Source organism: Pelobates fuscus, chromosome 11 (genome assembly GCF_036172605.1).
Source record: "Pelobates fuscus isolate aPelFus1 chromosome 11, aPelFus1.pri, whole genome shotgun sequence".
Classification (NCBI taxonomy): Eukaryota; Metazoa; Chordata; class Amphibia; order Anura; family Pelobatidae; genus Pelobates; species Pelobates fuscus.
In genome coordinates this window covers 143,597,658-143,609,944 of record NC_086327.1, presented here as the reverse complement: position 1 = coordinate 143,609,944, position 12,287 = coordinate 143,597,658, and the positions used below count along the sequence as shown (strand labels likewise).

Sequence of the window (12,287 nt, the reverse complement as noted above, 5' to 3'; positions counted from 1 at the left end):
CTAAAAAAACTGTAAAATGTGCGTTGTGATTGTATCCGTGGAACCATTAAACATGATCAGTTTCTGTTTGTATAGTGTTTGAGAAAGTACAGTGAGACATATTTATCGCAATTCATGAGCAAGGGCTTAATGTAGCCATTTATCTGGATGGTTCCATTACATTCCGTACTGATTGCAAGCAGTGTGGTTAGGTTACTGCCAAATAAACATGAAATATATTTGTTATAACTACAGACCCAGAGTTAACCATTGTAGGTTACCAAACAATGCCGTGCTAGCTGCTTTATGGCAAAGATTATTCAGTTTGTCATCTGCTGTCTTAAAGATAATAAAGAGCCAGTTTTGTATTATGAGCAGTATGATAAAGTACTGGTATGTTGATGGAAGATAGAGTTAAACCTTATAGACCAAGTAAGGATACAATGAGTAAAGGCAATTGCATCTTATGAAAAGTTTCACCCTAAAATGTTAAAATAGTACTTAACAAATTACGCGATATAGAACTAATCTTCAGCAAGAGACACCAGAGGGGGGAAACATATTAAATTCTAAACGTCTTTTTATATTTATTTTGAGTTCCAAAACTAAAATAAAGCAGGCCAGCAGGAATAATCCGTTTCACATTGAACAAAGTGCTCTCCTATGGTTTTGGAAAAGCATTGATTTTTGTTTACATTTTGACAGTTCTCAGATTCTTGTTTTTTTCTTTTACAGATCAATTCTTGAAAAGGAGGGACCAAAATCTCTTTTCAGAGGGCTGGGTCCTAACTTAATTGGAGTGGCACCTTCCAGGTAAGTAGCGTAATCGTATTGTGTTGCAGCGGTAAACATAACTTTAGGCTTTCAAAGTAACATGCTCATAGATGTCTCATTTTAAGTAAAATAAATATGTAAATATTAAACACACACAAAATGTATGCAGTTATTTTAATGATCCGTTCATGTGTATAACAACTACGTGTCTCTAGTTCATAAAACTGGAGATTTTGCTACTTACACGGATGAACCACAACATAAAAACCACTGACGGTGAAGTGGATAACATTGATTATATTGATAAAATAGGACCTGTTAAGGGGTAAACAGTCAGTTCTTGAATTTTGTGTGTTGGCAGCAGGAAAAATGGGCAAGAAAAAAGATTTGAGTGACCTTGACAAGGGTCAAATAGTGATAGCTAGACTGAGTCAGAACATCTCCAAAACGGCAAGTCTTGTAGGGTGTTCCCGGGATGCAGTGGTTAGTACCTACCAAAAGGGGTGCAAGGAAGGACAACTGGTAAACCGGCATCAAGGTAATTGGTGCCTAAGGCTCATTGATGCACGTGGGGAGTGAAGGCTAGCCCGTTTGGTCCAATTACACAGAAAAGATGCTGTAGCTCAAATTGCTGAAAAACGTAATGCTGGCCGTGATGGAAAGTGGCAGAACACACAGTACATCAGTTTTCTGTGTAGCCCGTACTGGTCAGAGTGTCCATGACGATCCCTGTCCACAGCCAATAGCACCTTTAATAGTGACATGGATCAAGTGTATGGCCGGGTGCGTATGCGTTGTTTACCTGGAGAAGAAATGGTGGCAGGATGCACTATAGCAGGGGTAGGCAACCTTTTAGCAGCACTGTGCCGAAATAAGATTTTGATGTCCCGTAGTGTGCCGGTCCTATTTTTTCAAATTGAGGTGTGGATGTTGCTGTATTCTGCTTGTGTTACTTATACTGCAGTTGCTTTAGATTTTGTGCGTATATGAGCTGTTATATTGTATATGTTCATGAGTAGTTTGTGGTATCGTGTAGAATACCTATGAATGTAGGCTGTGTATGGGTGCTGTTTGTTGAATTGTGTGTGTGGATGGATATGTCACATTGTGTGTTTGGTAGTGTGTGTATGTGTGTATGGGCTGTTTGGGGTATTGCATGGGAGAGGCTGCATGTGGGGTTGTGTACATGTATGTGGATTGTCAGTGGTGTTGAGTTTGTGCGGATTGTGTGTTGTGTTTGGGCTGTTCGAATTAGTTGTTTGAGGGGAGGGTTATTCTGCATTTCTGTGTATATCTAGCAGTGTGGGTGGCTTCCCTGGGTTCCAGTGGGGGCCAGGCTGGCCAGGTACAGGTCAAGGACAGGAGCTGCAAAAACAGCTGCGGGCTGCTCTACTATAGTGTGGATTCCTATTCACAAGTGCTGGAATGAAGTGATCTGAGATCACTTCCTCTGCGTGCCGCAATGTATAAATTGTGGATTGTCCTTCACCACATTTTCGTATTACCAGATATCTGAAGTTTCACTGGGACTCCTGATAGGCCAGAGCCTGTTTGGCTCTAGCAGCCTTGAGTGCCGTGCAAAGACACCTCGAGTGCCGTGCATGGCACTAGTGCCGTAGGTTGCCTACCCCTGCACTATAGGAAGGCAGGCTGGCAAAGGCAGTGTTATGCTTTGGATAATGTTCTGCTGGGAAACCTTGTGTCCTGACATTCATGTGGGTGTGACTTTGACACGTACCACATACTGAGAGATGGTTGCAGACCACAGACACCCCTTCCTGGGAATGGTGTTAACTGATGACCGTGGCCTCTTTCAGCTGGAAAATTGAGTCCATGCCTCAACACATCCGGCCGTTACGGCAGCACAAGGGGGACCTACATGATATAAAACAGGTGGTTTTAATGTTGTGGCTGATCAGTGTATTTCTTCTGTGGTTATTTATTTTTTCTTTCTTCACTTGTTCTGGTGAATGTTTGCAAATGCCTATATACAGTTAGGAAAAATGACAAATGAGTAATTTGTTCCATGTGAGTTTACAGAGGAAGAGGTTCTATTTCAAAAGTAAAGACAAATAAGTCAATGGGACCTGATGGAATACACCCAAAGCTATTAAAAGAGCTCAGTGGTGTACTAGCAAAACCATTAACAGATTTATTTAACCAATCATTGATAACAGGAGTAATCCCAGAAGATTGGAAGTTAGCGAATGTTGTGCCCATTCACAAGAAAGGTAATAGGGAGGAGTCTGGTAACTATAGGCCAGTAAGCCTTACTTCAGTAGTGGGGAAAGTGATGGAAACCATGTTAAAGGATAGGATTGTTGAACATCTAAAAACACATGGATTTCAACATCAGAGACAACGTGGGTTTACTTCAGGGAGATCATGCCAAACTAATCTTATTGATTTTTTTGATTGGGTAACAAATTATAGATCAGGGTGGTGCAGTAGACATTGCTTACCTAGATTTCAGTAAGGCTTTTGACACTGTTGCACATAGAAGGCTTATCAATAAACTGCAATATTTAAGTTTGGATTCCAATATTGTTGAATGGGTAAGGCAGTGGCTGAGTGACAGGCAACAGAGGGTTGTAGTCAATGGCGTATATTCGAAGCTTGGGCTTGTCACCAGTGGGGTACCTCAGGGATCTGTACTTGGACCCATTCTCTGTAATATTTTTATTAGTGATATTGCAGAAGGTCTTGATGGTAAGGTGTGTCTTTTTGCTGATGATACTAAGATATGTAACAGGGTTGATATTCCAGGAGGGATAAGCCAAATGGCAAATGATTTAGGTAAACTAGAAAAATGGTCACAGTTGTGGCAGCTGACATTTAATGTGGATAAGTGCAAGATAATGCATCTTGGACGTAAAAACCCAAGGGCAGAGTACAGAATATTTGGTAGAGTCCTAACCTCAACATCTGAGGAAAGGGATTTAGGGGTGATTATTTCTGATGACTTGAAGGTAGGCAGACAATGTAACAGAGCAGCAGGAAATGCTAGCAGAATGCTTGGTTGTATAGGGAGAGGTATTAGCAGTAGAAAGAGGGAAGTGCTCATGCCATTGTACAGAACACTGGTGAGACCTCACTTGTAGTATTGTACACAGTACTGGAGACCCTATCTTCAGAAGGATATTGATACCTTAGAGAGCGTTCAGAGAATGGCTACTAAACTGGTTCATGGATTGCAGGATAAAACTTACCAGGAAAGGTTAAAGGATCTTAACATGTATAGCTTGGTGGAAAGACGAGACAGGGGAGATATGATAAAAACATTTAAATACATAAAGGGAATCAACACAGTAAAGGAGGAGACTATATTTAAAGGAAGAAAAACTACCACAACAAGAGAACATGTTGTTTTCTATGTTTTATCTATAGGAAGACCTTGTGCTTATCACATATAATCTTACTACACTTATCTCTTGCAATCTGAGCCATATTTCCTCAGTTTAATGGGGTATTCACTAAACAATAAAATGTGGGAGATTGGAAGGTAGGACTGAGTTGCGAAACTAGACTAAAATAGCTGAATAGTTGAGATGGAAGTTTTCTAAATTGGCTAATTTGTCCTAAAATTTTGCAGTTAGATTATCAGTACGCTACAATTCACTGTTTTATAGAATAAATTCCAGCGTCTTCGAAGTTAAGTTTTATTGGTCTCTCTCAACAAAAAAGTTGGCCTACTGTGTGGAATTTGCGTTTTTAAGAAAAGGCCAGGGACTAATGAAAGTATTTAGAAAATTGGGCAGACTAGATGGGCCGAATGGGTCTTATCCGCCGTCACATTCTATGTTTCTACACTGTAAAAAAACAGGATGGTCCTGGCACTCAAGGTGCGTAAATGGGCAAATTTTTTGAGCACACTGCTGCAACGTTTCGACCTGGCCAAGATCTTGGTTAAGCTCAAAACATTGCTCTGTTCTCCATTATTCTGCCTATTTACACACTTTTGAGTGCCTGGACCATCCTGTTTTGTTCTACTGTTAACCAAGGTCTAGCCGGCCTCCTGTCCAGTTAAGCACCTTATTTGTGGCTGGTATGCGGTAGACCTCCTGGTTTTACAGTATATACACAGGAAAGAACTTTGCAGAAGTCTTTGTTGCAGCACCAATATTTTATACAAATATACTAAATATGGCTTAAAGAAAGTAACAAATCTAGATGCCTTTTGTACACCTATCTGTGATCAAGATAAGGCATATCATGAAAAAGCCATATACAAGTTGAAGGACCTTGGTGAATACAAGCTTCTAAGCTGGAGATCAAAGTTACTACTTTTTCGGTTTTATGCAGTTGTACTGAACATATAGTCTGCTTATAAAATGTTAGATATTTGCCATTTATTTTCAAATAAAAAAAATCTCTTAAATGCAGTGACACATTTTATTAACAAAATATTTTTAGCAACATTGTATTCATAATTCTTCTAATATTACAATATAATTATAATATTGTATCTGTTGTGCAAATCATACGTAGGGTGAATGATTTTTGTATTAATAAATTTATCGTGGAGGCAGACTGTGCTGGTTAATGGGAAATGTAGGTCACGGAGTGTAATTAATTCATGCAACAATTTCCTGATTGAGTATAAATATTTTCATAATAAATCTACCATTCTGACCAGAGGACAAGGAGCTTGTTTACTCAGTGAGGAGTGTACACTGGACATCTGTGTTTTAAACCTTCAAGGTTAATCAGTAACGTGAACATTGTTGGCAATTCAAAGTCAATGTCCGTTTCCAGTTTTGATATTTTGGCTTTAAATTTTAAACTCTCTAAATTCCTGATAAATTATCATTTTAGTGAAAAATGTCATTTGTTTTATTTACTTGTAATTCACAGGAACACCAACAATACTGGAAAAGTTTGGAGAACTGACTAGAAAAGCATTGCACATTTTAGAATAAAATAGCTGAGCTGGATTTAAAAAAAAAAAAAAGCGTTAAAAACGTTCTGCCTCGAATTACCCTAACCGCTTACCGTATCTACACAATGTGGGTTTTTATTTGACAAATCCATACAAACTGTATTATTAGCTAAATCAGAAGCAGTCGGTAATTCAATGACTGGTTTAACATTTGTTGCAGAAATAGTTGATCATAAAAAAAAGGAAAGATTTGGGGATTAACTATTTTGGCCTCCGTTTAGTGAATTACCCTGAAAGGAATACTGTATCTATTGCTCTATGATTTATCAAGAAATTGCAATAAAAAGGTTTTCAAACGATAGTATTTTCTAAATATAACAAAGGCTCAACTTTTTTAGACTGGAAGCTAAGAGAAAATGCATCAAGTCTTGACACACAGAGCAGCTTATTGCCCCAGCATGTCTGTCATCGGTGTATATTGTCTATATTGTGTATTTCAAATCATCTCTTTCATCAGGGCTATCTACTTCGCATCGTATTCCAAAGCCAAGGAGCAGTTCAATGCCATCTTTGTTCCGAACAGTAATGTGGTGCACATGTGTGCTGCCGGCTCTGCAGGTGATGCAATACTTCTGATAACATTACTGTGAATGCAAACATTGTGTGATACAGAACTGTGGTTTATTCACTAAATGGGGAGTTGACCAGAGAATTGCACATTTTGAGCTAAAATATCCAAATAAGGGAAAATAATGAATATAGTGTAGTGTTCTTTGTTTTTATTTATCCCTATCCCCACCCCTTCATTTTGACCATTTTTTTTTTTTTTCTTAAACCATTTCCCATTAGACTTTTAGATGACATTTGGGTTACCTTGCTCTATGGTTAAATTGTAGTGGATCAGGGTATAGCCTTCAACAGTGTAAATGCTGCCTTTTCCAGAGAAAAGGCCATGTTTACATGGCTGCCTAAGTTCAAGTGACTTCCTGGATGAGGCCCTGAAAAGGTTTCAGGGTCTCCACACTTTGCATACAGGGCATCTCTGGTCTCTGGTGCGCATACACGCGAACCTCCCAAGCACGAAGCATTGGATTGGCTGAGATCAAAACAATTGATAATCTTAGCCAAGAAGGTGGACCAGCAACACAGAGACCAATTATGGCAAGGTCTGCAAGGTGAGTAAAAAACATTTTGTTTATTTTTATTAACCCTCGCGGGGGTGGCTGGATATCTATATAAGTTGCAGAACACTTGGCGTTGGGAATACATGTTTGTAGACCTATTTCTATAGTGCCCCTATTTCTAAAAGGTTTATTCAATAAATAGTGAGTTAACATAAATATGTATGTGCAGAGGCCAAACTGATTTAAAAAAAAAAAAAAAAAATCGGTAGGGTAACAGCTTGTTTATCCAATGAGAAATTGGATTGTAGTTTTTAGAGTCAAAAAGGATTATCCATCCCATTTTCTAACATAACTGGAAATCCCTCTAAATTATGCATTTCTTCTTCTTTTGGGTCATCCTCAGAAAGTGAAGTGTAAAAGGCTGATCTTGGACTCTGTCTCTATTACTATGTAATCAGATGTCTATTATTTACACAATTATAAAATTGAAATTTGCAAGTTTCTACAATTCACTGCTCAGTATTTTAAGTGTATTTAATCCCTTAAAGACACATGACGGAAATATTCCGTCATGATTCCCTTTTATTCCAGAAGTTGTGTCCTTAAGGGGTTAATCTGCTCTCCAAACCACATTGCAATGGTTATACAAAGCAAAGGGATTACCTTGTGACAAGATATTATTAGCATAACATTCTGCAGTGGACAGTTTATTCATTAAATGTGGAATTGTGGAGAACGGCAAGTGTTTTTGTTTTTTTTGTTTATCACAACAGCTAAACTAAAAAATGTGTAATTTTAATAAAGCAATTCCAGTTGAGCTATTTGATCTAAAATGTGAAGTCTCCACTATTTCCCGTTTAATGAATAAACCTCTGTAAATCCTGGGGCAGCCAAAAACGTGGTCCCCAGGTACAGAACTACAATTCCCTTGATGCTTTGCCTGTCTTAAAGGGACACTATAGTCACCAGAACAACTTCTGGTGAGTAGAATCATTACCTTCAGGCTTTTTGCTGTAAACACTGTCTTGTCAGAGAAAATGCAGTCTTTACATTACAGCCTAGTGATAACGTCACTGGCCACTCCTCAGATGGCTGTTAGAGATCCTTCCTGGGTCATGGCTGCCTAAAATGCATCCAAACATTCAGTGTCTCCTCCCTCTGCATGCAGACACTGAACTTTCCTCATAGAGATTCATTGATTCAATTCATCTCTATGAGGAGATGCTGATTGGCCAGGGCTGTGTTTGAATCATGCTGGCTCTGCTCCTGATCTGCCTCTTTGTCAATCTCACCCAATCCTATGGGGAAGCATTGTGATTGGATCAGGTCACCACTTCTGCTAGTTTTGGCCAGTGCTGGTTTAATGTGTTCACTACTGTAAAGAGAAATATATGTTTGGAGGCTGAAAGAATCTCTCAAGGAAAAAAATGTTCTGGGAGAGAAAAAGTCAAGACACAATGTCCATCACACAATATAGCCATATAAACTCCTGGCCAATGGAATGCTCCTGATCTGGTGAAAAACCACTGGATTAAAAGGGTTATTGTGATATATTTAAGTTTTATTTATTGAAGGTAGCAAAGTGGCAACAAAGCAGAATTGGAGACGTATTTACGTATATTGGGAGTAAATATATACGACGTATCAAGTAGCATTGCAGGGATGTAGTGACACAGATGGAAAGTGCTGGACTGCAGCGGAATGCGTTAGACAGTATTGGTGGGGGTGGGGGATACAGAGCTGGAAGGAAAGCCATGACGCGGAGTATGCAGATCAGGTTGTGTAACTGCAGCCCAATATACTGTGATTGCAGAGCGACACCTAGTGTCAAACCAAACACATTACAGTCTAGTTACAAACATCTGCAGAACATGTTCTCATTTAGCAAATTACTCGCTTCAGTCATTTCGTGTTCACTTAGGCAGACAAAGGACCGTTTCTGTGGTCCTTTGAAATTGAATCTAATGTTCCCCATTCTTGCATATCTTTTTGTCAGAGTATTCCCTTAGATCCCACACAGTCCCATGCCCAGTACATGGTTAACATTAGTTTAGAAATGTGACAGTGTAGCTAATCTGTTGTGATAAAAGGGCAACCGAGCTATTGATGAACGTGAAGCTGAAGTCTTTATGCTCCTTTTTAATTATTAATCTAAGGGATGGATATATATATATATGTGTGTGTGTGTATATATATTAGTGTGGTGGCTTTTTTGGGGGGGGGGGGGGGAGAGGGGGATGCTCTTCAAAGAGAAACTCATTAAATGAACCCTTAAAGCACAGATTTGCTCATTTAGTTTGTATGGTATTGGCTTGTTTTGTCCATTACTATACTGCTTAAAATGTTGTTTATACCTGACCGTTCCTGTCATGTCCTCTCACAGCATTTGTGACAAATACCATGATGAACCCAATATGGATGGTGAAAACCCGAATGCAGCTTGAAAAAAGGCAAGTACTACCCACGGCCAGACTAGATTTCATGTCTTAAGTGGGATCTAAGGATCATTATAGTTCTTTGTGTTCAAAACTGTTCAGGGTGTATTTATTCTCTTTTCTTGATTTTAAAGCAAGGGTTACATTTTAAAAAATAAATAAATGATTGCATGTCTTATAAGGACTGTGTGTGATGTTTAATAATCCATACATACATCTTGCTCCTTGAAGACAGACCTCTTTAAATCCACTCAGGTCAGAATCGCAGCTTATCAAACCATAACCCATGCAGGTGACTGACCTCTTAAACTGCAGATGGTTTCTCTCACCAAAGCAAAGTGTCTGTCTGTCCGCACAGTGCAAGGGTGACTCAGGAGGTTCACTGAAATGTTTTTTCATTGTATGTATTCAAAAATAATACAAACACGTCATAATGCTGCTAATCTTTATTTCCATTAAATAGCATATATATATATTATATCTATTTTTTTTACATTTGTTATGTGCAAGTTGACAATTATTCCACAACCCTGTATTTATAATCTGGGGTGCTGGGCATTGGCTGATAAATTGGACCTATTTTTGGATACGTCCTGGACGTGTGTAATAGTAGCCAACTCACATATTTTGTAACATGAACACGAATCTCTTGTATCCTGCTTTCCTCATCCTTTTTATACATATTGAGTTTCTCCTTCTGTACCCCGAGACATGAGCAAGTTTAAACAAGCAATTGAAAACTGTACTTTTTTCAGATGTGGGACTTGACATTAAATATCTGTGAGATCAGATCTCCCATTTTTATTTTATTTTTTTACTGTCCAGTGAGGTGTGGGACTGCTGGCAAGTATCGAAAGGAAGACTGGGTGGATGTACGTTTTATTTCTAGGGTTATTGGACTTGGCATCCCAGTTTAGGATGCTGATTAAGTAAAATATTAAAATTATAATCGTTCATGTGCTCCATAGCCATAAACTGAGTGTAAGAACAAATGAATCAAAAAATTATTTTCATTTAAATTCTTAGAAAACAAGCTACAAATGTTTACTACTTGCTAGAAGTAACTTATGTGTATATATATATATATATATATATATATATATATATATATATATCTAGACAAATTAAGTATTAATCTGTGCATGTTTGATCTGAGATAATTGCATAAATAACTGTCATCCCTTATTGATGTTCTCTCTTTATTTTATTTTACTTTAATAGGGTCAGAGATTCAAAGCAAATGAATGCTGTTCAGTGCGCACGTTACGTGTACCAGACTGAAGGAGTGCGTGGTTTTTACAGAGGTCTTACCGCCTCCTACGCTGGGATATCTGAGACCATCATATGCTTTGTAATATATGAAGGTTTAAAGAAACACCTGCATGAGATCCATTTGACAACGTCTAAAGTTGCATCAGGAGAGAAAAAATATGCCAACTTCCTGGGTTTAATGTTCGCTGCTGCGTTTTCCAAAGGCTGCGCATCCTGTATTGCTTATCCACATGGTGTGTATAGCTGTTACACGAGTTCTAGCTCTGCAGTTTATTATCTTAACCAATAGACTGTAAAAAATAAACTTTAAAAAAAAAAAAAGAAAAAGGGGGCTTTTCCCTGTAAAAAAAAAAATATTCTTTACTAAATACTAAGACCACCTTTTTAAATAATTGACGGAATATAAGTCAACAATGTGATTTGCTTAAATAAAATATACAAATAACTAAATCTAAATCCCATACCTCCCGATTGTCCTGTCTCTCTTTTCTCTTGGTGTATAGAAAGAACTCTCCCAGGAATGTTTCTTTAAATGACACTGACCCGGTTTAATAAAGTAGTAATTTAAAGTCAATTAAAACATTTTCTAGGTCATTGCTTCCATTTCAGCCACTCTGGCCTTACATTTAAAATTCACTTGAATTTTCATTTTAGTGAATATGTTTAGCAATCAGTTTGAGTCAGATACTTTGCTCTTTTTCTAAATGACATTTTCAGCCCCATAAAAGGTTGAGTAGTTGTTGTTCCTTGTACATTGCTTTGAGCACTGCTGATCTAGACCAATTTATGCAATTTCCTTTTTATATTGTGGCCCAGACCCCCAATAATCAATTTTTTTTTTTTTAAATCACATTGATATGCTTTGCATAACTGGTCTGAATGTGTATGTATTTCCATCTTACAGAGGTCATCCGAACCCGTTTGCGAGAAGAAGGCACTAAATACAAGACATTTTGTCAGACTGCACGTTTGGTAGCACGAGAAGAAGGTTACTCGGCTTTTTATAGAGGACTCTTGGCTCAACTCATTCGACAGATTCCCAACACTGCCATTGTGCTATCTACGTATGAACTCCTAGTCTATCTGCTTCGTGACATGCCCAAGTAACTGGCCAGGAACACTCGAAGGACAATGACCAAATTGCAGACTTGGAGAAGGCCATAGCCTGTAAATAAGGCTTTCTCACCTAGCTGACATCGTTGGCCTTTTGGATCTTCTTTCTGGAAGGATTAAATTATCATTAACGTTCGTAGTTAATTTGTATATTTTGTTACTTTGAAGTTGCAGATTCATGATTCTCGCTGGAGCTGCTGTTTAATGAAATCATTTATATTTAATGTTCACCTGCCTGAGTTGGTAGGGTGTCCCACCCAGGTTTTATCTAATTTATATCTATAAAGAGTGTGAAACATTCACCTCAAATGTGTTTTGACTTTGACTTTTTTTTCTTCTTCACCAAAATGTAATCGAATGATCTTGTAATCGTCAATGAATGCATCTTTAGGACTTTACAACTGATCCCTGCTCCCCCCTCTTACTGAACTACAGCTCCCTTTTAATGCTTTGCAATTGCATGCTGGGAGTCTACCTGTTGATTATCCCATGTGCCCTATAGTATGTAGGCAGTCGTGTGTAAACGAAAGAAACATCCCATTGTTCTCAGCTTCAAATATTCTTGATCAGCCCATGTACGTAAGGTAAGTGGTAGTTGATGGAAGACTATTCAGGAATAGAAAACGTGAACTCGTAAGTGGGGTTATAGTTTAATGTTGGAGCAACCTTGCACACGCACACACGAACATTGCCAACTCCCACAAATTTTAT

The 12,287-nt window shown here is 38.2% G+C and overlaps 1 protein-coding gene across 1 annotated transcript in view; it reads left to right on the top strand.

The window, feature by feature from the left end:
- Positions 1-11,885, top strand: part of SLC25A33 (solute carrier family 25 member 33) — a 32,148-nt gene extending 20,263 nt beyond the window's left edge. Inside the window, exons 3-7 of the mRNA XM_063436612.1 lie at positions 715-792; positions 6,150-6,250; positions 9,140-9,206; positions 10,413-10,696; positions 11,368-11,885. Of these exons, the coding sequence (XP_063292682.1) occupies positions 715-792; positions 6,150-6,250; positions 9,140-9,206; positions 10,413-10,696; positions 11,368-11,570 (733 nt within the window). The 3' untranslated portion in view covers positions 11,571-11,885. The remainder of the gene's footprint in view (positions 1-714; positions 793-6,149; positions 6,251-9,139; positions 9,207-10,412; positions 10,697-11,367) is intronic.
- The last annotated feature ends 402 nt before the right edge of the window (positions 11,886-12,287 follow it).